The sequence below is a fragment of the Protopterus annectens genome, chromosome 2.part0 (genome assembly GCF_019279795.1).
Source record: "Protopterus annectens isolate FY-2018-M chromosome 2.part0, PAN1.0, whole genome shotgun sequence".
NCBI lineage: Eukaryota > Metazoa > Chordata > Ceratodontiformes > Protopteridae > Protopterus > Protopterus annectens.
The window spans coordinates 1,254,751,647-1,254,779,450 of NC_056728.1; the positions used below are offsets into that span (position 1 = coordinate 1,254,751,647).

At 35.0% G+C, this 27,804-nt stretch overlaps 1 protein-coding gene across 2 annotated transcripts in view; it reads right to left on the minus strand.

Annotated features, from left to right (window-relative positions):
- Nucleotides 1-27,804, minus strand: part of LNX1 (ligand of numb-protein X 1) — a 1,086,042-nt gene that overhangs the window by 483,336 nt on the left and 574,902 nt on the right. For both annotated transcript variants that reach the window (XM_044061422.1, XM_044061424.1), the window contains one exon: nucleotides 12,009-12,208. In XM_044061422.1, the coding sequence (XP_043917357.1) occupies nucleotides 12,009-12,208 (200 nt within the window). The remainder of the gene's footprint in view (nucleotides 1-12,008; nucleotides 12,209-27,804) is intronic.

Here is a 27,804-nt window from a genome sequence, read left to right on the forward strand (position 1 = left end):
GCACTCTATTAATGTTCTGCTGAGGGTTGAGTACAGTGGTGTTATAACATCCTCAGACCTGGATGCAGTGCCCTTACTTATGAAGTGCACAACATAGAAGGCTTTCATTACCACTGTGGAAACTTGGTGGTTGAAGTTCAGATTGATACTTACCTGTAGGTCTTGCACCACTGAGTTGGAGCTTAGGGAGGTGATGTCAATATTGTAATTAGTGGGGAATTTCACTTTGACAATGGCAATAACAATGGCACTTTTTTGCATTTAGTTGTAGACCGTGGCTTTAGCACCAATTATTTGTTTGTGTTTGCCCCTCCTGTAATATGTTAACATCATTGGTGGACTCAATGTTTGCACCCAATTTGCAAGCATCAGAAAACGTGTTAAGCCAAAGCCCATCTACTGTAGCCTGGACTTCCAAAAAATACATTCTGAATAGTAAAGTCCCCAGCACAGATCCCTGTGGTATGCCACTGGCGACAGCTCTACTGGTAGAGGTTGAGTCATCAACTTTGACAGTATGTGTTCTGTCAGTGAGCCAACTGGCTATTCATCTAGTGACATAAAGGTTAAGCCCCAGCTGGAAGAGTTTTTCAATGATACCTGAGTGAGGTATTGTGTCAAAAGCCTTGGCCAGGTCAAAACAGGCAGTATGCACTGTCTTACCTTGATCCAAGTCTCTGGTGACTTTCTCGAAGACATCTACTAGGTTTAATAAGCACAATCTACTGTTTACAAAACCAAATTGTTTGGGTATAGTGTATGAAGTTAATCTATGACCTTGCTGATAATGTCCGTGATGATTCTTTTCATGGCTTTGCAGATGAGACTGGTTAGACTTACAGGTCTATAGCTCCCAGGTTCGGTTGATGCCCCCCCCCCCTTTGTGCAAGGGGTTATTGTTGCTGTTTTCTACTCTGCTGGAACAAAGGCAGTTCTCAGACTATAATTAGAGGATGCTATGTGGGTCTGCTAAGTCCTGTTTTAACTTGCTTAGTAAGCAACCTGGAGTGTTATCTTGTACCACTGAGGCTGTGTTTTTAGCCTTGGAGAGTACAGATAATACCTGATTTCTAGACATACTTGGCAGACAACTGTTGTCAGGTATGATTTGGGATATGGTCTGTGTGTCCAGCGGGGTGAAGTTCAAACCAAATCTGTCAGCTAGCAGTTTGTCAATTTCCTCCAGTATAGCTTCATGTTTAGACTTCTAGCATTAAGCAACAGAACCTTGAGTTTGCCTCCAGTGAAGTTTTTTTACATCTGAACTTTTGTTGCTTTGACATTGCCTGAAAAAGTTACTATAGGGGAGGCAAGCACCTTTGCCAGTATCAGACAGCCTAGAGGACACAGGGGCAGACCAACAGCATGGCCTGTCAACCATCTCATTCCAGGCCGAGAGATACTGGACCCCCCTGGACTGACACCAGAAGCTAAGCCAATTGTTGATGTTGACCATTTCTTGTTTAAATTATGGCACCATCCTGGGTAATGGTACATTCTGCATATACATGCACTGTGCAGTCCATACTGCATCATGTTGATATATGATTAGTGTTCATGCTACTACTGTCTTCATTGACATGCCCTCATCTGCTGTACATTACCATGCTTCACCTGTCCTTTTTACCTGTGTTCATTCCTACAATTCATCTGTGTGTCCCTATTTTATACACACACTTCTCCTGACTGGTTACTTGGTCTACATATCATTTACACAACTTTTGTTCAGTATGCCTGAAACAGGTTTCCACAAAAATCTACACTGTATACACTGTCATGTAATGTTTTTGAACTAAACGCATTGTCTTATTCATAACCCTGATAATCATTTTGCTCAAACCTACAGACCTAGTTTTCCCGTAGGTAAACAGGTTTATATGTCTGCTGCTGTCTGTATTGCTTTCCATGGTTTCCTACCCAAAAACACTGTTGCTAATCATGAAACTGCGTTTGTTTATGTTTAAACATGGTGCACGACATGTATATGCAATTAACATTGCTGCTCACCGTGCAAACATGTAAACTCCATGTAGGCTTCATGCTAAGCATACACAGACTTTATTGAATCCCCAGGAATCTTTATATATTATTTTTGTTTAACAAAATATAAGTCATTAAACCTCTAAAACACAAAACACCCTCACCTACCAACCTTCCTCTTGTTATAATAAACTGTCAAACAATTCAAATTTCAAACAGCTAACAAAATAATTTGACTGTTAATATCAAAGTTCTTATCTACAGATTTATTTTATGCCTCCAATGTTATTATTTGCATAGATAAAGATGATAAAATCAACCATTTAAACTGACAGTTATTTTAAATCAATTTTTTGTATAATTTCAATATCCATATCTTGCAAACTAGGGCAATATGTTTAACAACAACTTTTGAAGTACAATATGCAATTTTTCTCCATTAAAAAAACAAAAAACATCATCTATACTTAATGGGAGGTGATTGGAATATGACTACCAGACCTGAACTAGACAGAACAAATAAAGATAATAATCAACCTATCGATTTAACAAATCTTATAAATGATCTAATAGAAGATTTTAATTTATTAGATCCCTTTGAATTCTTCAGACAAGAATCTGGAATCAGTAAATTTACCTTCTTTTCAACCCCCCACAAAACCTGGTCCAGAATAGATTTTTTCTTAATCTCAACATATTTCAAAAAGTTTGATATAAAATTTCATATAGATCCCAGAACCCTTTCTGACTACTCAAAAATCAACCTAATAATAAATGAGACCAAAATAAACACAGATAAGCAATATAGTATAAACTGGTCCTTAAACCAGAACCTGTTGAAAAACAGGGAACTATGTCAGGAAATAAGAGAACTACTTACACAAACCAACAATAATTTAGAAACAATAAGTATCCCCTTGGACATACAATGGCCAGCAACCAAGGCAACACTTAGAGGTATACTAATACAAAAAGCATCAATACTCAAAAAACAAGCTAAATCCCATATTGAAAACCTAGAACTTAATTTAAAAAAACTTGAACTACAAACGCAACTTAGACATGATCCGGACCTGGAGAAACAGATCATCTCTGTACAAAAACAAATACAAGAAATACAAATGAATCAACTCTCTCTCACTGAACTTAGACTTCTACACAAATATTCCGAATGGGCCCAAACTCCCTCTAAAATCCTAGCCAGAATAATCAACATAAAACCCCCTTCTTCCACAATAAAACAAATTAAACATAAAAATAAGTCCTTCAACTCGGATGGGGAAATCATAAAAGTTTTCGAAGAAATTTATCAGGAGATCTATGGCCCAAATCCTCTGGAAGATGAAATAGAAACTAATAATTTTTTAGATGACCTGCATTTCCCACATATAACAGATGCGCAGATAGAGCTTCTCAAAAAAATCAATAACTGCTGAAGAAATACTCCTAGCTATCAACAAATTGAAATCAGGAAAGTCCCCAGACCCTGATGGCTACACACCAAAATTTTATAAATCATTCATGAAACATTTAGTCCCAATCCTACTCAAAGTATACAACTATATAATAAAATTTGGAATCACTGATTTATACATTAATAACTCTAAAACGATCTTTATTCCAAAACCAAATACACCTGGTATTAACCCCAGCGACTACCATCCAATTACACTAATAAATCTAGACATAAAAATATTAGCAACAATATTTGCCAACAGAATGAATAAAGCAATTTCTTATAACATATCTGCTGAACAGCTAAGTTTTATGAATAGCAGACAAGTCTGGGATAATACATTATCAATAGAAGCTATAATAAATATGACAGTCAAAGACACCTCACCGTAGTATGCTCTCTCTGTGGATGCGCAAAAAGCTTTTGACAGAGTTAATCTAAACTTCTTGTTCAAAATACTAAAATGATTTGCTTTACCTGAGGAGTATATAGCCATGATCAAAGTACTATATAATAAGGCCACCACTACATTACACATAAATAAAAAGAATTCATACCCTATACATATAATAAATGGAACCAGACAAGGCTGTCCGCTTTCCCCATATCTTTTCAACCTCTATTTAGAAGCTCTCCTTTTAAAATTAAGTCAAAAAACATTCAACCACTCTGTTTACATTTCAAATGTACTAACTAAATATACAGCATATGCTGACGACCTCAACATCTATTTTCAATATCCCTCTACTAATTTGGTAAAAATTCTAAATTCTATTGACAAGTTTTCCGCAATCTCAAATTATGCTATGAATACAGGTAAATCAAAAATATTCATGCTAAACCCTCTTAATCATAAGGAGATTTTCTTTCCAGACTCAAAAATTAAAATAGAATATTCATTCAAATATTTAGGTGTTACATTTATCCACCTGCATAAGGAAATTATAAAAGAAAATCTGTACATGGTTTGGTCAAAAATTACAAAAGACTTGGCCAGATGGGAAAAATTAAACCTCTCTCTACTCTCCAAGGCATCAATTATAAAAATGAATATACTTCCTAAAATTCTGTACCAATTTCAGACTATTAGCCAATGCGTGACAAACAAATTCTTCGCCAAAATGGAAACAACATTGAGTAAATTTATATGGCACCCAAAAAACGTTAGAATTAGTTATAAAAAAACTGGCATTACCCAAAGAAAAAGGTGGCTTAAGCCTTCCCGATTTCCAGACATATTATCATATTATCAATGCTAATCATATTGTACGCCTAACCCACTTTGAGCCCTATGATACCTCTTGGTACCCTCTCTGGATAAAAATTTATTACCAATATTTAAACACCTCTACTATTAACCCAAAAGCTATTCCCTTCCTTTGCAGCAAAAACCTAAGAAATCTCAATATACATCCGATAATAATTAATAAAGTAACAAGTTTTCAACTTCTTATCCCTTCTTTAAATATAAAGAACTCCCTAATTATGGCACAACCAATACACATGAATCCTGAAATTAAATTAAATAACAATATGTTAAATCTAGAAAAATATCCATATATTAAAAACTGTACAATATGGGATTTCTATCAAATAAAAGATCAACCCCTAGGGTATATCGTTGAGCACTTGGCTCCAAGTAAAAATATCGCCTGATCATTAAACAAATACAGTATTTAGTAAACTTAAAAACATCAGGAATCAACTAACTCCACAGGAATTTCAGTTTTATCAACAAATTATGTCTTATTTACTACAAAAAACTAAAATGCTTTCAAATACTTATAAACTAATCACCCGATCCAAATATCAAAATGAAATATTATACTCAAATTACTGGATGACCAAAAATGTAAATTTAACAATCGAACAAAAATTAGCAGCGATAGACATAACCACAAAACTCACACCTTTTAAAAAACTAATATATACTCAAATTATGATTAATAACAATGCTTATCATACACCATCTTTTCTAAATAAAATAAATTCCAATTCCACACCTTTTTGCTCCATATGTCCCAACACAATTGCTGATACTCTCCATATTTTCTGGTCTTGCAAAACTGTCCATAAACTTTGGTGCTGTCTGAGAGTGAAATTGGAGAAATCAGGCTATATGAAATCCACCCTCTCATGGGAAATGTCAATTCTAAATATTTTCCCCAAAACCTACACATTAGAATCCAAACATCTTATAGTAACACTAAGTGCACTGCTTAAATCCTACATAGCTCTTAACTGGCTTGACAAAGCTAAAATCTCCTGGTCAGAATTCAAAAATGTAGCTGTCAAATATGTTTTGGCCAACAAATTAAAAACTGTGAGCAAAAAGAAACTGTTCTATTTCAGGAAATATTGGGGAAAACTTATAGAAATTCTATCTTAATCTAAGTTAAAATAGTATATAGTACTTCACTTTTTACTACCTTCAAATCAACTCATAATTAGTCCTTCCTCAAGCACAAAACTGAGATGTGTACAACATAATTATTAAGAAGTTATGTTATGAGCGCTAGGTATACCAATATCCATTAATCACATTTTTTTTTCTCAACTCTAATTCTTACCATACTATACCTTAATGAGTGACAAACCAGTGTAAATATATGTAAATAATGTAAATAGTTTCTATGATAGATATGGTATAGAATTAAGAATTCTTGTTTTTCTTCTTCTGTCATGCATCAAGTTTATTTTAACACTATTAATATTTACCTTTTTCTGTTTAAAGTGAATTAGGTTCTGAATTGCAGTGATAAGGTCATAATTTTGTAAATCTACAATATAGTATGTGTTATTTGACCCTATGTAAAATCCGTTGCTATCTTGTCTCTTCCATGTATTAACTGTTTATAATATGCAGAGATTTTAGATTTCTTGTGAAATTGAAATAAAAATTTAATTTGAAAAAAACAAAACAAAAAAAAACAAAAAACAAAAAACAATTGAGCCTGTTGTTTGCAACCATGCTACCATAGGTCTGATATTCCTGGGAATATTCTTGATAACCAAAATGGTGAGAATGGAGAGAAGTATGCTATAATACAGTGGCCAGCAACCTTTTGATATGAATAGCATGCAGTGATGATGTACTGAAGACACTGGCCACCATGGCTTTTAGTTACTTTTATGGTTTACCAGCAATGACTAAGAGTAAACAAAGGTTTCAAGTTATTAGTTTTTAAAAATCTTTTAGCAAAAGAAAAGAAAAGGAAAGCAAGAATTCAAATTCAAAACATTTTTTTGATTTATTAAATTTCTTGACAACTAATGAACAACTTGGGTTGACATGAAAAATACAGAAATGAATGAGTGAATGAATGAATGAATGAACAAATACATACACCTCACAATAATTATGATTTTTTAATATGCTTGACAGCTAGTAATTTGAGACTGGAAGGGGAGTATGACAAAAGTTGTTTCTCAAAATTACTAATGATTTCTTAATTTTCTTCACAGTTAATGAGCAAAATGAGCCTGCAAGGAAAGTGCAAAAAAAAAAAAATCACAACTGCTAGGGATTTCTAAATTTTCTTCACAATCAGTAAGCAGCCTGGATCTCAAAGGAAAGTACAGGAAAAGATCCATCTCACAACTATTAACATTTTTTTAACTTTTTAATAATTAGTAACCTCAGTCTACAAGGAAAACAGCAAAAATTCTGACACCACTGTTAATGACATCATATTTTTCTTGACAACTAGTGAGAAACATGGGTCTACGAAATGCTCACTAAAATTTCAAACTGAGGTTGGTAACTGGTTTTGCAAGAAAAAGTAATTTAATTTACAGGGAATCAGATTAAGTAATGATTTTTATCCAGTGCTAATGTTTTATTGGCAACTTTGCAACTTAATACCACCAATGCTTAATAAGTATCCCTGTTTTTACTCCTTTGTCCATGATTAGCTATATTTTTTTCCATAATTCTAGAAGTAAAAGGTTGAAAGTTTAACAGGAGAGTTCCAGATCTCAGCTGGCTAAAGAAAGCAAGTAGTCCAGTAGCTTTTTAGGTTACTCTTCATCCCAAATCTTAGTTAGCAGTCTTTTCTGATTTGACCCCCATAACATTCATCAGGGGATGATTTTTTATTTTCTCTGCTGACCATCAGGATTGCTGAAGAAATGGTATTAAGGAAAGATCATGTAGGCATGCAGACATATGTTAGAATTCACAGACATTGTCCACACTTTATAGGGCTGGTACACAGAACAATGTACACACCACAGCTGTATGCATTTCACAAAGAGCCATGAGCTGCTTGCCATGTACAGAAGTACAGCTACATGTCAGGAACAGCCCGGGTACAGAGCAGTGATGCAAAGGAAGCTGGCCAGCACAATAATTCTGCCAGCTGTAACTCACATGTCAAAATAGTGTATCAATTATGTAACCTGAACCATAATACAACACAAACACATCCCTGCTCCACCTGAAAATACTTTTGAAAGGGAAGTCTTTCTCAGTACAAAATAGCTGAGCAACTTTATTATTCCAGCAATGTCCACAGCATTCATAACAGTCAGAAAGCACCAAACAGCCCTAGGCAGCCCCGCAGTGCACATAAGCACTCTTACACAACCTAACTTGCAACTAGCACATAAAGAGCACATGAAAGTTACAGAAACAACCAATCAGAGATGCTTAAGCTCCCTAATCCCATTCTGGAATGAGATGTTAGTACATTCTGCTGTGCAGCCATGAACACAGAGGGTTCATATTTATGAACCATGTTACTCATGTATATATCAGTTTATCATGAGCTGTGATTCTGTTCCACCTTTATGCATCTTTATGATATATACTGTTATGGCTGCTATACAAAGTAGTTGTACAGACAAGGTGGATAGTTGAACTCTTTTTTACTTCACTAAGGTTATACGTGTACATTCATAGGACAATCACATTGCACCGTACATAGTATGTCTTACTGTATGCTGCTGTAGGCTCTTTATCGCAATATGCTGAGTCCTGATGTCCCCAAAAAACCCCCAAAAGACCAAAAATGCAGGAGAAAAAGCAAACATCAAGCATCGCTTTTCTCCTTTAAACTTCTTTCTTTGCAGAGAAAAGGGAATATTCTGAGAAATGGCAACCTCTGACTTAAGTGTATGTATGTCCAGATTTTCAGCCATTCACTCTCCCTATTATATAGTATACGTAAGTCTGGATTTTTAGCCATTCAGTCTCCACATTACAGAACTTGGCAATCTATGAGTCATAGCTTTTAAATAGTTGCTGCTGGTGTACCTTCTGTAGACAAACGGTTATAGTACAGTACCTCAGAGTCCCCTTTCTGTAGGAAATTAAACGTAACAAGTGTGCTTGTGTGAATGCACACAGACATATGCTCACATGCACATACTCTCACACACACACACACACACACACACACACACACGCACACACGCACACACACGCACACACACACACACACACGCGCACACACACACACACACACACACACACACACACACACACACACACACACACACACACACACACACACACACACACACACACACACACACACACAAAACCTTGAAAACACCCTTTCCCTGCCAGGAATCTCTACAAGACAGGCAGACTTACTTATGTTTAACATGCCCTTCTATAACCATGATGTTTTATCTGAATCTCCACATACCACACTGTAGTTGTTTGATCTTATCATTCTTCATTATCTATAATACTCCACAAGACAAACTTTTAGTATGACAGTCACAATCTGAAGTAAAAATTGCAAGATAACTTACTTTTGGCACTCTAATAATGTCCTTGTTTATTCCTTCCAAGTCCTGAGAAGAAAGTCACACTCCTTTCAAAAGTAATAGTTGCTACATATGCATTCTTCCAAAACCTGATTCCCACAAAATCTATGCCCCTGCTGGAATCTATACCTCTTATTATGTATTCCAACATTTTATTAGCTCTTGTCATAACTTTACTGCATTGTGAGAAAAGATAGAAAAATGTCAGGCTCCAAATACTTTTTCCTATCCAATAACATCAGTTCTATTTTCCCATCAGTTAACACATACTTCTGTGGTTACTGTATTGCATGGGTGAGAGGTTGGCATAATGGTTAAGGTATCTACCTTACAAACACAAGATACATGGTTTGATTCTACATACGGTAATTAGTTAGGCTTAAAATATCCCCCACGGACAGTTAGCCTAGTAGTAATCTATGAACCTATTGAAGTGTATCGCCCTACAATTATCCTATTGAGAGGTCAGCTGCCATCCTTCCACCCAAAGAATCAACATTCCCAAATCACCCTCCAGTACAGTTCAGTTGTTCTTTAAAATCTAATTGCTACAATACTGAAACAAAGAGCAAAATGAAAACTCCATCTTTGTAAAACCAAATTAAAATACTGTTTTCCCCACAAGTGTATATTCCCAGAGCTAAAATAGTTAAGTAGCAGGTATGTGGGGAAGGTGATGACATGACATGCCTTCCCTCAAAATGAAGTTATTTTAGATATTTTTCTGTTGAACAATGTTCTGTTTTAATCTAGTTTGGTGTTCTTTTTTGTAGTCTGAGGTTCGGTTCATAGTTTTTTCTCAACTCTGAAAGGACATTATAGTACTTGTTATTCTTCTCATTTGCTCACATGTAAGTATTGTCACTGTTACTGGATAGAAAACAATCAGAAGCGCTGGCATCACAGCTACCTGCTGTGCTTTCACTTGTTACAACCCTCAGGTTTGACAACCTGCCTCGCACTGCCATACTGTAACTTTTACCCTCAAGCCAACTTACAAGCTATTTTAATTATTGTCTTCTTTCCCTCAGTTCTTTCTCTGCACTATCCAGTCTTCATCTGAGAATGTTATAAAACCTTTTTCTAAAATTAAAAACTATTACAAGAAATGGAAAACCTCAAACCCAATTCTAAGTGAGTCATAAAAATGCAACAGGTTCCACAGACATGAATTCTTTTCACTAAATCCATGCTGAAGAGTTGTCACTAAGAATATCTACTAGTCTTTCTTTCATAATCTTTTCAACACCTTACTCACCACTAAAGCGAAACTCACAAATCTGTGTCTCATTAGAGGAGTACACCCCTTGTACAGATGTGCTTCCATAGCAATCCAAACATCCTCAGTATAATCAGTAAATCATAGCAGACCTCTCTCCACTCCCGTGAGCATCTTAGGCAACCTTGATGGAATCCCTTCTGGCCCTACTAACGTATTTTTCTTATTCCTGGCCAGGGTATACTTCACTCTTAATAAACAGGTCCTTCAGCCAAAACTTCTCTGTTATCATGACAGTGTGATAACGTTTTTATTGCTGTGTCTACCACTTTATTACTTACAGTGCCATGAACATGCATGCATTTTCTTGTACTATGCCAACAATGAAAAGAAAGGCAAGACCAAGGTTAAAAAACTGTTAATAGTTAGCGCTCTTTCTGTTTCCTACTCATTATTATACAATGACTGGCCATTAATATTCAAAAATGAGCATGCCGTATCAACAGAAAAAGGTCCAGTCACCCGTATTTTTTACATTAGTATATCTGATAAATTTTTTACTTTTCTTTCTTTTTTTAATCAAATTAGAAAAACCAACACCTCAGATGAACTAGGGAGATGGCACAGAGAAAAATAAGAGGATAATCAGGTACAGTCTGCAAAACTAAGGAAACGTAACAGATTATCCTTTTATTTTGCCTATCCCAGCTCTCCTGAACATTAAATGGCTCCTGGTTTCTTTTTTTTCTATTGAATAAATTAATAAAAAACAACACAACAAAGATCTTCCTTTCTCCATTGCTTTCTTTACTTTACTGATGTACAGCATAAGTGTCGGAATACAAGTCCCATACGCATATGGAGTACATCAGACAAAGCCCCAGGATACCGGAAAAATGTGGAAGGGCACCACGGAGGCATTATACAAAGACATTCTTTAAGAAAATAAGTATTTTTTTTCTTAAATAATGTCATTGTATAATAGCAATAACCGACTCCGTGGTGTGGTATATTGAAGATTTACTCACGGCTGGCTTTATTTAATAACTCAGGCTTCACCCTTGTGATTAAACCTCACCAACTGTGGGTAAATCTTCAATATACCACACTGATGTCGTCGTTATTGCTATAATAAAATATGATAATCATTTCCAATAGTGCATTACTTCAAATTATGACTGTATTAAAATAGTGTACAAACTCAAGTCTTTTCCTGAAGAATTTTTTGCGTGTAGTAGTTTGCTGCTCTTATCTTATGAAAATCACAATATGATTGCTATAGTTAAGTAGTGAATTCAAACATCTCTTAAGAATAACTGAACATTATTTAATAGTTATAAGTGCAGTATTGAAAACGACACAAATCTTAAGAATAACAGATCTTTATTTTGTGTTGCAAATGTCAAATAAATGTAATCAGAAACCTCAACAACTAAAAGTCTGAATTTCTAATGTTATTTTATAGATGAGTAACATTAAACAATGTATTTAAAACAATGCTTTCATACTAGGTTAGGAAATTATATTATGGCACTTAATTAATGTATCTGATACAGTTCTAAAGCAATGAAATACCTTCAGTATAATATCCCCTGCCAGTAAGCGACCATCTCTTGCAATTGCACTGTCACGATAAATATCCTGAATGATAATATGGACTAATGGAGATTCATTACCACCAACAACAGAAATGCCAAGCTTTTCACTGGCACTAAAGCGGTTGATCTTTATACTGGTGATCTCCCCATCTGGAATTAGGTGGTACCTGGGTAGAGCTAAAAGATACAAAAAAAAAAAGTAAAAAGGTTCAGAAATGCAGTGACATTCAATGTTGCAGTTTTATAAGTACATTTAACAGACTAAAATAGAAATAAGTGGTCAGTAAAATGTTTAACCTAACATCAAAATGTAATTTTAAACTGAATAAATGAATGGGGTAATACCAAAACAACTAGCATCACTGTGCTAGTCTCTTACTTCTAACCAGAAGCTTAAAGAAAACAAGTACAAAATTCTCAGTAATTCCACATAATATCACGTCTACTAAAGCCTCAATTAAAACAGATTATTATAAGCATGGGGTTTGATGGATTTCTTTTTTTCTTTTTCTTGTGTATAACTTTATTTTATAAGAGAACACATATGCATAACATATTTAACCCTTTAGCAATACTTTCACACATAAAGTGATTACAGTATTCTACTGTGTCTTATTATAGTTACCAGTTATTATATATGTTGTCTAAATATAGTCTGCAATATATAAAATTACATGTCCAGTTGTGAGTACATCTCTCTGTAACTGTAAATAATATCACATGCCTACTTAAAATATTAATTAAGAAAAATACAGCACATAACTAGTTGAGTATATCATTACCTCATCTGTGAACTAATGACATGAGTTCAAATCTAGGATCTGTTTGGCTAATTTGGGTTGGAAGCCAGCTGCTAAATGTTGGTAACCTGCTTAAGTAGCACAGATACCAAACATGTCTAGGAGATATTCAAAAACTCAGGAGCCTTCAGAAAGACATATTAATTTAATCCAGGTCCTCTGAAAACTTGCATTAAGTTTACAATTCAACCCCACCTTAGGAAGCAACCACAGCTCCAACTTTTTTTTTCTTTTCACTTTCTAAACTGCTGAACTTTATTCCTAGTAAAGTAACATCTTCAAAAATGGGGTTGACTGAGTTATGGTACCATTTAGTTAATTATTAATTAAACAAAGTTCATTATTAAGGGCTTTCAAAAGCCTACATACCACTGCAACATCAAAAGTCTTGCCATTAAACACAATACTAGCTGAATATGAAACTGTCTATATCTAAGCCCTATTCATATATTTTTTTATTTTGTCATGTATCTAATGTTCTACATTCCCTCTGTCAGAGGTTGCTGATTATTTTTGCTAATTTGCTAATCTGGTTGGGAGGGTGGCCTAATAGTTAAGGTGTTTGCCTTACAAACACAAGGTGCAGTGTTTGAGTCTCATAAGGGATAATTGGCTAGGTTTAAAATGGCTCACAAGTGCAGTTAGCTTAGTACTAATCTATGAACCTATGAACCTATAATATATAACTCTGCATTAATACCTCTAAAGCTGTTTTCTTGTTCCTGTATTTTCTTTTTCTTTCTCGGATTCTTTGCATTTTATAAAGTATGATCAGGCTCTATTAACTTCTGTATTTTACTTTTAGGTTCATAGTTTAGTACTAAGCTAACTGCCCTTGTGAGCCATTTTAAGCCTAGCCAATTATCCCTTGTGAGACTCAAACCCTGCAACTTGTGTTTGTAAGGCAAACACCTTAACCATTAGGCCACCCTCTCAATTTTGGCACTTGTTCTATAAAAAGTCACTGTGATTCAGATCAGTTTCAAAATTGATGTTTCTAGCAAGCAATTTGGCACCTGTAAAAGAAAGATATAAACTGTCTCTAGCAAGCATGTTTTTCTGTAAAAAACCTCCCAGTTACCCACAGATCTTAAACCATTAATGTAGCCATACAGTATAAATATGCATTTCCTCCAAGTATTGCTGATGTACACGATTCTCTGTGTTTTCTTGGGGTAAAATAGACAAAATGATTATTCTTTTAAAATGTTCATTGCATTTACAAGATTTTTCACAGAGTTACCCCTGTACTTTTAACTAATAGATGCAGCTCATAAATGCTTTATCCCATGCATGGGGACCCTCAAATTATTTATGATATAATCCCAGTAGTCTCATTAGAGGTAATGTATAATTACTGATTATGGGATGGGTAAGGCCAATCTATAACCAAATGGAATTGTTTATTTCATGCACAAAAAGGGATACTGGCTAGGGTTAAAATGGCCCCCAAGGGCAGCTAGCCAAATACTTACCTATGAACCTATAAACCCGTTTCCTTACGTATAAAATGTTATTTATGCCCAAACATATAATAAGGCCAGCATTTGAATGTACTGTTAGTTTTTAGCTCAAAACTGTCTAAGCATGCCCTATATATAACCTTACCAGACAGATGAGCAGCACCTTCTATCTACAATCAGATGAGTATTCATGCTTTTCAGTATAGAATTTCCCAGTATCCCTTGTTTCTTTTCTTTCGTTTTTTTTTTTTCTACTATTTTCTTTTTGTTGCTATACCATCTCTCTTTGGAGGTGCTGTAAGGACATCAACTGTATTGTCTGTATGTATTTCATCTTTCTGAATAAACTGCTGCTTGTATTTTCAGTTTATTTTACTTTGCCTTCTGAAATGTCTTCTTCTAATACTAGCTGAGTGAATTTATTCTGTTTTTCAACATCATTCACTCCTCCCTTTGAATAAATGCCCATAGTTTGCTTAGATTTAATAGGCTCTTGATTAATTTTGAGAATTCCTAATGCCCCACGATCTCCATTTAATTCTTGTTTGTTATATTCTTTTTTTATGCACAGTTCCCCTCCCTATAATTTCCCCACTCTTGCTTACAGTATCCAGATCACTTTAATTATTTATTTACCCCCCCCCTTCATCACAGACTTTAGTTTTGTTACTTCTCCCTCTTTTTTTCTTCACGTTTACATCAGATATTTAACGGATACCTGGCTTATCCTCTTCCTTTTATTGCTCATGTCAGATATTTAACACACATCTCAGATATTTCAATATTTAATGCAGAAACACATTTTGTGCACCTCCCTTTATGTATGGAAGTTATGGAGGAATGACCAGATGTTTTCTGCCTCAATAGTCTGGGTCACCATCTTTTTGAGATTACCTTTCCTCTCTGCCTTCGTATACGACATTTGATAAATGCCACCATCCATGAATGCCCTTAATTTATCAGCTCTAGAATTTCAGATGTCACATATTTCTTGCAACCCCTGCAATATACCTTGCATTTTAATTCCCTTGCTCCTTAACAAAATCATCATGTCTTGCAAAAAACTTTCTTAATGGACCAGTCCAAGGAGCCCTCAGTCTAACTTGCTGTACCATCTCACAGAAAGTGCATACATTCTGTGCAGGTTTAAGTGAGACATCATAAAACAACTGTTATCAAACAAGTAGTAGTACAAAAATGTGAAGGACATATAGCTTTAAACTGCAGTTTACCAAACAATGTATCTGTAAATGCATATTACTTAGCAGGCTGATTCCTTGCCTTCCACAAAAAGGTAGTGGGACTACACTGACTCTTTATTGCAGGTTCCTGTGCTAGCTTACCACTTCTGTAAATGTTCTAGGTCTTGGTATATCTACAGCTGACTGTGCCATCAGAGCCCTAGCACACTGCCCTCACTCATTTCAATAGTTTTAAGTGTTGTCAGTCATTTAATACTTCTACTCGAGTTCATCTGTTACATTTCTATTTAGCAGCAACGATAAAGTCAGACTGAAACATTCTAGATCCAATAACTGACTATAACCCTTCTTCTTCCAAGGTTGCACTAGCACTTCTGGAGAGAACCAGTCAATAAATTCTACTTCAGATGCACCATAATTCAAATTCTTCTGTAGCACATTTTCCAACTGCACAGTCCCTCTACATTTGCCACTGCCATTTTCCTCAATATTACCCTCTGATACTTACAGTTTTAGTAATCTTACTGAAACAAAGAGAATGCACTGTATTTTCTAAGCTGTTCATTGTTTAAAAAACAGCTGTATTCCTTAAATTGCCTCAGTTCCATATGCCATCTTTCAATCATCCACAATCTTATACTTTCATAAGAACTAAGGTGAGTTTTCCTGATAACCAGACATATTTCCCTCTGTTACTGAAAATACCACCGCATGTCTTCTCAGAAATGGATCTATAAGCTTATTGAAATTTACCTAAATAATAAAATAAAAAAATTAAAATAAAATAAATGCCATGTTAAAAAACAGTGACATAAAATATGTAACAGTCCTGGGCTGTACACCTTTACTAATATCAACAGAACACATTCAGATCAGCTGAGGTGATCAAACTCACATTAAAAAAAACCAGCCAGATGCCTTTACTGAATTATCTCTCATGACATAGGCAAACCTACATTTATATAAAAGTAATTAAATCATATTAAAAGTTCACATTTACAAACATCATACATCTTACATATTGTCCTATACAATAGAATCAATCCAAAATTACACAAAGTGTTAAATTCCTACCTTTTCTAAACCTCATTCCTCCTACAAAACATTTTTCTGTATGTAATATTTCCCAGTTTCCTTTTTTTTCTATGTAATTTACTCCTTAAATTTTCTAAAGATCCAACTGCCCTATTATTTTGTCACTCTTACAATATTCACAACTTTAAGTATGGTTGGTTTAGATTTTGAATTGCATTTTCTAGTAATTGCTTTTTTTGGCAGCCACCAGAATTAAAGTTAACAAGGGCTTACTATATATAAGCAATTTGGATCCTGTATCCCAGCTCAAAATAAATTTCCTAGTTACACTCATTTGTTAGGCCAGTATTCCTGACAGAGCACTCTGTAGGGAATTTTTAAAGTCTGCCAACCCATTACCCTTCCAAAATATTTTCCCAGTTACCTCTTTCTTACCCATTACACCTGCAACACTTGCCATCTACCTTTGGAGTCTGTACATATTAAGTACTTAAGTACTTACATAAACACTTCCAGGCAAAATCCTAAATCATCTAAACTTTGTTGCATATTTGGGAGCCATACATTTGTCCTCCTATTGTTTATTTGTGAATTTCTTATCTAATCTCGCTTCCCATTGTTCTGACCTCCTCTAATTGATTCTATAGTTATTGTGCAATATTTTATATGCCTTACTAATTATCCCTTATTAATAGAAGTTTCTGTTCTACATTCAGCAAAAATGTCAACCAGTGCAGCGTTTTCATTTAGGATTCCCCTACCACCTTTTCTTTGTCTGTACTCTAATATCAATCCCTGATAAGGAAGCCAATCACTAGCCTGCAATCAAAATGCCATCTTGGGCTCTTACCATTCTATTAACTTTCTATTTCTAATTATTTGTTGCCAGCACCTTTTCTTTGCTTTGTCAGCTTTCTCCAGTAAATTTCAGCCCTTACTTGCCTATTCTCGGTACTCTTAATTGCAGTCATCCCTTTTGGCAGAATATCCTTTCTCCGTTCCTATGTTGGCTTAGTTCTTACTATAATTTTTGCTACTTTATGAATATAGTATTCTATATGAGTGTTTCTATTCGCCTTAAGGATCAGCAGTCTTTATTTCTTGAATTTCCCATTTGCTTCATCATCATCATCCCTTTCCGCTTTGAATTGCAGCTTTCTGTTTGTGCTATGTACAAGAGCCATAACTGTGTAGGTGCAAAATACACCCTCAAATCAGGTAATCCTAAACATCCTTGTTCTATTGGAAACATCAACTTATCCCACTTGAGTCTTGACTCTTCACCTCCCAGATATAATCCTTCAACTCATTGTTAATTACTAACCACAACTTCTCCCCTGGTTGATAAAAATATGTCTAATCTGTGTATAAAACTAAAGGCACTAAAAACATTTTTACTATTTGTATCGTGCTATTTATATCCATAGGCAAGAGCTTCTAGTTTTTCAGTTTTTGTATTATCTTTTGTTTAGTCTCTTCCCACATATCCTTAGCTGACATAACATCACCCTTTTTAACCCATACTCCTAAGTACTTAATTTTATCATATCTCCATAAATATGGATATTGCTGAATGAATTAATTTGGGTACATAGTTTATATCTATAGCCTTTCTCTTATCATCATTAATTTTATATCTCAAAAAAATCCTGTAAGTGTCTCAGAATATTCCGCCAAACTGAGATGTCCTTTTCTGGTTTTATTAGGTACAAAATAATATCATCTGTAAACAAAGCCAACTTTTCTTGACTATCTTAGGAATTATATCGTTGAATTTCTAAGTCCTTTATTTTTTTTGCCAATGGTTTTAAATATAATGGAAATAACAAATGGAGAAGAGGATGCCTCTGCCTGCTTTCTCTGCTCAGACACAGCTTACCAGAGAGGAACCCTCCTTCTTTGATTTTAACTTTGATTCCTCACATATAATTGTAATTTACCTTATTACTGCCTCAGGAAATACAGACACTTCCATTTCCCTACTCATAAAATCCCAGGTTACCCTGTCAAATGCTTTCTCTACATTAAGACACAACAACAGTGGTATTTGTTTACGTTCTGTTTCTCCCTGAATCATCATTGTTCTATCAATGTTGTCAGATGTTTGCCTCCCCTCCACAAAACCACAGTAATCCATATCTATCAATTTTGGCACCTCCTTTGCCATTCTTTTAGCTATTATAGACATAAACACTTTATGGCTGTGGTTTAAAATTGAAATGGGCCTATATGAAGTTGGATCAGATGGGTCTTCACTGTCTTTGGGTATTACAGCCACCACAGCTTTTTTCCTGGATGTTGGTGATTCCCCTCCTTTTAAAATATTGTTAACTAAAACATTCCAGATATTTACCACTTTCTTCTCTCTTAGTTTCCATTCCCAGAGACATTCCTGCAGATTGGTTTTATATCATCAATGTTTATCTCCTCTCCTCCTATCTTAACTGTTAGTTGTTGAGCCTTTTGTGTGGCGTCTGCATGTCCTTCCTGTGTTCACATGGGTTTCTTCCAGATGCTCCATTTTCCTCCCCATTCCAAACACATGCAATACATGGACTGGACACTCTGTAAATTGGCCATAGGTGTGAGTGTGCATACAGGTGTGTGGTATGGAAGAATAGCCATGGCAGGGATGGCCTTCCAGTGGTTTAACTACTCTAACTCTAGGTGATTGTCACTATTGAAGTGCCACCCTGACCCATACCTCTCAACCCCTTATTGCAAGAAATCTGGACAAAGCCTAAAATAATGGGGGGCACAAAGGCCCAAAAATAGGGACAGATTTTAAATATGGCTTTTAAAAGCTTAGAACATTACTAGAATAACAGGATTTGCATTAGCATGCATGTTTTGAGGGATATGAAGCCTGAAACTTAAATGTCTGTCATTATTTAGAGACTTCAATCCTCAGTCATTTGCTAGAAAATCACAAATTTTATGAGGAACAGACCAAAAATATGAGGCAAAAATCTGGACATTCTGTGAAAATCTGGAAAGTTGAGAGGTATGCCCAGACACCACGTGAAAAAATAGGAAAAGGAGTTGTGGATGGATGGATGGATCTACCTCCAACCTTGGCATATTTAAGTCTTTCATAAATATTTCCATTTGTGCTTTTCTTGATTTTTTCACTTCTCTGCTCTATGCAAATTTTCAAAAAGTTTCTGAAATATCTTTAACACTGCTGCAGTATGTTCATAGGTTCATAGGTAGGTACTAGGCTATTGGCCCTAGGGCCTACATGGGTCTATATTATAAGCACGAAAGATGAATTTGGCGAATGCTAGAAGATCGACACATCAACGTCTATCTACGAAAAGAGCAAAGGATGGAAATGCCAAAAGACACAACAACGGATTCCCGCAAGCAACAACGCCATACAGGTAAGTAAATCCAAAGTAAACAAACACATCAAAAACACTTTTATAAACATTTTTGCAGGAGGCCTGTGCTCCCCACAACCCCCTACTTATATATACCAACTCTGAAACCACTCTACAGTGGGGGAAAGGATATATTTCCTCATCCCCACAATCACCCTGCTGGCCAGGGAAATCCGTTCTGCATTGTGTCTTTCGGCGTTTCTGTCCTTCACTCTTTTTGTAGATCGATGTTTATGTGTCGATCTTCTAGCGTTCACCAAATTCATGTTTCGTCGTTCTGATATAGACCCGGCCTATACAAGCCTAGCCAAAAAGGTACCCTGGCTTTCGCCCCCCAAGAAAATAGTTTTCCTGTGCCCCTGTCGAGCAGAGCCACAGAGGTGATCCCTGGGGTGAATTTCATATTTCCCATCCAATCATCAAGATTTTTATTGAAGAGTGCTAATGAGGAGCTTTGTTTGATATAGATAGGTAGTTTGTTCCAGAGTATGGGAAGTCATTGGGACAGGAATCTATCCCTCCAGCATGTTCTGTTTATTGTGGTGACAAGGTTTAGGTCCCTAGAGCGTGTAGCTTGGAGGGATTGGGATTTCTTTAAGTGGAGTATATCCAACAGCTCTGGGTTTGACATAGCTTTGTATGTTAGGCAGAGATCGCCTCTGAGTAGGCGATATGCAATGGAGTAAAGCTGGAGTTTTTTTAGATGGTCTGCATAGGGCATCTATATGAGGCCAGTAATCCTCTTTGTGAGGTATTTCTGTGGCCTTTCCATTTGTTGTAGATGCCTTGTGAGGATACCAAAAGGGGCGTTGTACTCTATAATAGGTCTAATGAGTGATGAGTACAGGGGAACAATGACCTCTTTTTTCCTGGCTGAGAAACCTTTTATGATGAGGTGTGCCACGTACAAGGATTTCCTGAATACTCTGTCAATGTGATTATCAAAGGAGAGACTACTGTCCACCTGTGTCCCAAGGTCTCTTATCACACTTTGGGTGTTATGTAGACTACCACCTATGTGGTAGCTCATGGGTACAGAGTTTTTACCCAAGGGGATGACAATGCACTTTTTGGCATTGAGCTTGAGGCCATGGCTTTGACAACAGGCATCTGTCTCAGTGAGGCCCTTTTATAGGATATCCACATAGTTAGGAGTTTCAATTATGGCTTCTAATTTGCAGTCATCTGTGAACTTCATTAGCCAAAGACCTTCTGTATTAGCCTGTACTTCAGAAAAGTAGATACCAAACAGGAGAGGACCCAGGACTGAACCCTGTGGTACTCCACTTGTCACTGGTCTGAAGTTGGATTTGGAGTCTGCTACTTTCACAGTGTGGGTTCTGTCAGTGAACCAGTTGGCACCCTATCTTGTGGCATAGGAATTTATACCTAGTTTAGTGAGTTGATCTATAATTCCAGAGTGGGGGATGGTGTCAAAAGCCTTGACAAGATCTAGATAGGCTGTGTGAACCACCTTACAATCGTCTACATCTTTGGTGACTGCTTCAAAGAAGTCTATCAGGTTTAGGAGACATGATCTGCCTTTTACAAACCCGAACTGGGTGGGGTCCAGAGTTTGGATATTACGAATGTCTTTGTTTATAAGTTCCATGATGATACATTCCATGGCCTTGCAGACCAGGCTTGATAGGCTAATGGAGCGGTAGTTCCGAGGGTCCATGGTGGCTCCCCCTTTGTGGAGTGGGATAACTGTCACTGTGCGCCATTCAGTGGATACAAAGCCTGAGGTGAGGCTATGATTGAACATGGTGCTTAGGTGGGGGTGCCAGTTCATTCTGTAGTTCATGTAGAATGCAGCCTGGGATGTTGTCAGGTCCCATGGATGCTGTGTACTTGGCTTTAGAGAGTGTGTTTTTTACCTGTGCAGCCGTGATTACAGGAACTTTGCATTCTTCTGGTATAGAGATAGGCCTTTTAGGGGGTGGGTGCATAAAGTTACCACTGAACCTATCTGCCAGGATGTTGGCAATATCAGTTGGTTCTACATATTTAGTGCCATTGTGCTGTAACTCAGAGCAGATCTGAGTGTTGCCATTGAGATTCTTGATGTAGCTATAGAATGCTTTGTGGCTGTCTTTAGAATCAGTGGCCATTTTGTTTTCATAACTAGCTTTGGAGGATTTTATGAGGGATCTGAGCTTCTTACTGAGGCTGACCAGTTCTTCCAGTCATAGGATTTTATTATTTTTTGCAACAGTTTCTTTCTTCTGTTGTAGAGTTTGTTTATGGCAGGGGACCATCAGATTGGCTTCCATTTTTTTGGTGGATAGCATCTTGGTTCTGTTAGGGATATCACGATCCATGCACTCATGTAAGTGATTATAAAGTGCATTTGTGTAGGATTCAGCATTCGTACCTCTCTTGTCCGTCTGCATGGGTGTCATGAAGTTTGCCACTTCTGTCTTAAGAAGCATGAAGTTAGCTTTGGAGAAATATTTTATGGTGGTTTCCCCAATGGGGAGTGGGGGCGGGATATGGATGTCTAGGCTGATTAGCTTGTGGTCAGATCTGACCAATGAGGAATTGACCTCTGTTGTGGAACACCGATTGCCCATATTGGTAATGACCAGGTATAGGATATTGCTGCTCCTGGTGGGGTTTGTGGATAAGTTGATCCAAGACGTTGGAATTTATGAATTCCAGAAAATGTTGAGCAAAAGTATGTTGGTTATTTTTCTTGTTGCAGGCTCCTTATTTTTGGCAAAAACCCTTTCTACTTTCTGTTGCCTATGTTATTAGGCCAAACGTTTTTGTGCTCTGTAGTTATAGGAAAAACAGTTAACCAGTAAATAGCACTGTGTAAGGAGCAACAAAGCACCGGGCAGCAAACGGATAAAAAAAACAAATTTATTGAGCCAAAAACAAAGTAAAATGCTTAGCGAACACCGCGTTTTTCGTTTTCATGACAGACTTCATCAGACAACAAAACAATACTGACATAACATTTATATATGCTGGCACAATTTCAAATTATCCAATAAAATTACATCTCATAAATATGTATTCCCATTACAGGATGTAATGTGATAGCTAACTACATAAATAAATCCATTTCTTACTTCAATGTAGAGCTGTAAATTACATAAAAATCACAAACATTAAGCTTTAAACCTGCGTGTAAATATTAACTAATAAATAATAAGCTGTGGGATATACACATTTTAGAGAGATATATATACTTTTGTATATATAATTTTTAAGATATATATATTTATTAGTAATAGTATTGACTTAAAATATTTAGTATATTTTATATATATATTTATTATATTCATTGCAGGTACATGATATATATATATATATATATATTTATTCTTACATTATGATTTTTTATGGCATTCATTTTATGCAATTTATATTTTAGATATATATATATATATAGTTCATATAGATTCATTTATTGTTTACAATTTCCATGGTATTTTCATCTTGGCTACTTGATGGGAGTATTGTTTATGTCAACAATGCAAGTGTTCATGTTCATTGTGTTTGTTCATACCCTTTAGCGTTTTTAACATAACACTTTTAACAGGGAATTTTTATGATTATTTATCAGTTAATATTTACAAGCAGGTTTAAAGCTTAATGTTTGTTATTTTTATGTAATTTACAGCTCTACATTGAAGTAAGAAATGGTTTTATTTATGTAGTTAGTTATCACATTACATCCTGTAATGGGAATACATATTTATGAGATGTAATTTTATTGGATAATTTGAAATTGTGCCAGCATATATAAATGTTATGTCAGTATTGTTTTGCTGTCTGATGAAGTCTGTCATGAAGACGAAAAACATGGTGTTTCGCTAAGCGTTTTACATTGTTTTTGGCACAATAAATTTGTTGGTTTTATGCATTTGCTGCCCGGTGCTTTGTTGCTCCTTACACAGTGCTATTTGCTGGTTACTAGTTTGGTTTTTCACTGTTCCTCATTTTCTAGGAAAAACAGTTACTTTACAGCAGTCATTCTTAACTTAAGCATATTATCCATGTCCTCCCTTATTTTCTCCTTAGGACTCTGCAATTGCACCTCTTCTTTTTCTGTGATCCCCCTTATTCTGTAATACCTTAAGCTTTGCTAACCCCTCTAAATAATTCTTGTTAATTCTTAACTTATTATTTCTAGCTTATCTTTAAACTCCAATTTTATTTTATCCCACTAACTAGCTATAACTTCTGGAGTACTTTCTATCTTCCTTAATAACTCCTGAATGATTTATATTATCCATTCCTTAAATTCCTTTCTTTCAAATAGGTAGGTGGGAAAGTGCTAATGTCTAATCTTTACTTCATTATCCTGCATTTGTATCCTGGTAATTATTGGCATATAAATCCAAAGGAAAGTGCTGAAAACATGGAGCAGAGACTCGAACAAATTATTTGCAGTTTTGTCATTAAAATTCCATTGTTAAAATTATAGTCACCGACTGTAATTTTAACAATGGAATTTTAATGACAAAACTCATTGGTGGTTTTAAACATGGGGAATGTATTTTCATTGGTTTTAGTTAATTTATTTCAATATAAATATCAGAAACATACATTTGCACTGGTCATCTGATGAAGTCTAGATTTATAGAATGAAAATGCATTGTTACGAGTGAAGGCATTCATGTTTATATTAGTTTGGTGTTCGTGTTAAGTGGCTTTATTAAAACTTCTGCAAATAATTTGTTTGAGTCTCCGCTCCGTGTTTTCAGCACTTTCCTTTGGATTTATAAGTTTTGTATTGTACAGTTCCACTTTTTTTTGGTTAATTATTGGCATATGACTTGAAATAATTATTGGATCAGCTTAAAAGCTGAGTTGCATGATTTCTTTAATGATATCAACAATAGTGTAAGTTTTTTTTATCTTTTACTGTAGGTAGTATGAGTGTTATAATTTCTTACATTTGGAATTAAGTTTAGATATAGGTAACATATACTTCCATAGTAATATTTTAGGAAACCAACCTTTGTTAATAATTATTTTGGCTATATAGTCAACACCCACATGTTATGAAATGGAACATTGTTAGGGGCCAATTTATCAAACTTTGCACAATCATTAGTGATTACCAGACTTTTTGTAATGAATGTGCTTTTTTAAATTCTTATTTACAGACAGAGAATTTAATAGTGATCAAATAGAATTATTTCAGAAGTTAAGTGCTAATAGATACAATATATTTGCACCAATTGTGATTATATTATTTGATCCTAGGGGCAAAAATTCTATAGATATTAATTTGTCGAGGGCTTTTCCATTACCAACTAGTTGTGATAAAGTTTTCATCAGGAATATTATAAAAGATAATTGGAAGATTATCAGAGGCAATAACAAACTGGCAGGCATCTTAGGTGTAGGCCTTGTGTTTTGTTACAAAAGAGCCAGAAACTTACAAAGTTTTTTTTGAGATATCCAAGGCTGTTGGTGTTAGACGGAATAGAAGCACTGGCCCATATGTATGCCACTTATACCCGTAAAAATTGTAAAATGCATAGATTTATTAAGTGTGGTCATAGTGTTGTTTTAAAGCATTCCAATTATGAAATTTCTGCAAAGAATAGATATAATTGTCAATCTAGGAATGCTGTGCATTTGGCTACCTGCTGTTCCTGTGAGGGCTTTTATCTGGGTAAAACTACTAGAATGCTCTCACAACAAATATATGAACATATGTTGGCTATATCAAAAACAATGTTTTCAAATGCACTAGTTAAGCATTCATCTGTCTGTAAAGATTTTAAACATTTGTTTTGTTTATTATAGATGAAGTAATCACTGATTTTAATATGGGTTATATTAACAACTTACTTGAGATCAAAGAGTTAAGATAGCAGTTATTTTTGGCTGCTGATACTTGTCTTGGCCTTAATGGAAGTCTTAATATCAAATGTATTTCAAATAATTTATGATGTATAATTATTGTTCATTATATATATATATATATATATATATATATATATATATATATATATATATATATATGATTTTGGGACTATTTAAGGTTTGCAGTTCTGGTTGGTACAGATTCTGATGAAGTTCTTTTTTATTAATTGAATTACAGTGCTAAATCACTTATTTTGGTCTAATTTGCTGAATTTGCATTGGGCTGTGCTACTCATTAACTCTAAGAGTATTTTGTTTTCAGTCTTGGGTTGCAGTTTCACTGTGCCATGTTGCTTTGTTTTTTCTGAGTTTGTTGTTAGTTTTTATTCAGTTTGGACATGGCTATGAGTGATGGAGAAGAGCAAGTGAGTTTCATGTTTAATAATAACAACCAGCATGAATATTACTATAAGCTATATTCAAGCTGACTTTCTGTAGCTAACTCAGTATTTTTCTGTACTTATCACGAAAACACAGGAAGTCATCAAACTGATTGAGTCTCATTTACCTGGTGGTTCTTTCCTGGTGGAATTCACTTCCAGAGCAGATAGTAATCATTCTGGAGATTTTCTGACTGAAGATACCTTAGTGGCGGACACCAATGGTCATGATTTAATTGATTCCTTGTAGGCTGTTTCCTTCAACCATTTTTAAACTGTGAGCATATATATATGAGATTCTTGACAACAATGGATGCAATCATGGGACAGTGAAGGAATAAGTCTACTATTTATGACTTGGAGCATAAATCACTGAAACTTAATTCTTTGGAATATAATAATTTTTGTTTGGGACAATGTGCATAGGTTAAACAGATTACATTTGGTCTGAGACTTTACAAATTTCCCAACAGTATCACCGAACATGATAACATTTTTAAGGATTTGTTCTCTTTATATAACAATACTGGTGTCCAGGTTTTGAAATTGCTTATGGATCATAATGTGAATAACATAGCTTCATTAAGATCTGGAGTTTTATAACAAAAAAAACAACGCAGGCAGAGCTCCAGGTTCATGAACAGTCTTAATAAAAACACACAAACGCTTTCACCAAATGCTTCTGCAGGTGTGACATAAAAACTAAGTACCTAAGGCACCATATTTAACTATTAACCTAAGATCACATGACAAAACGAATTCCAACTTAAAGGTACACGTCCTTAAATTCATTCAAAAACCATTTAAAAAATATACATAACTACTACACCAAGTATATATCTATGAAAATATATAAAACATACATCATTTTAAGAGCAAATACACATGTATTAAATCATAAAAATAGCATGAAAATAAAAACTTATATATATATATATATATATATATATATATATATAAATATATATATAAATATATATATATATATATATATATATATGTATATGTATATGAAACATCCACATACACATTATGCTAATGTATCTGAAATTGCTTATGGATCATAATGTGAATAAAATAGCTTCATTAAGATCTGGAGTTTGTTTTATAGATGTTAAGATTAAAAGACATACATTTTTTGTGCATTGCCACACTCTTTATAATGATGTGTTTCTCAAAATTTAAAGACAACTGACTACAATTGTCAATAAGAAAAGAAATTTAGCCAGGGGAGATGAAATTTCTAAAAATAATACTGTGTATGCTTTAACTAACAGTATTAAAAAGAATACTTCAAAACCTTCACCTGACAGCTTCACTGATAAATTATATCCTAACACACTCGAGAGTTTTAATGTGTTCTCTGAATCTGAAGTTCCTCCTTTACAGAGTGAGGCTACTATGGCTAATATAAACAACAAGAATCAGACAGTCAATATTAAATGGACCACTGCACCTAATTTATACTCTGCAGCATGCAGCTACTTCAGTCAGAATGCTTCTTTAGCCTCTCCAGTATTGAACTCTCTAAGGGGGACACATAGAGGATGGGACAAGGTCAGGGATTTGGCAGAGGTCAACGTCATTGAATTATAGATGTCCAGTTTATAATATT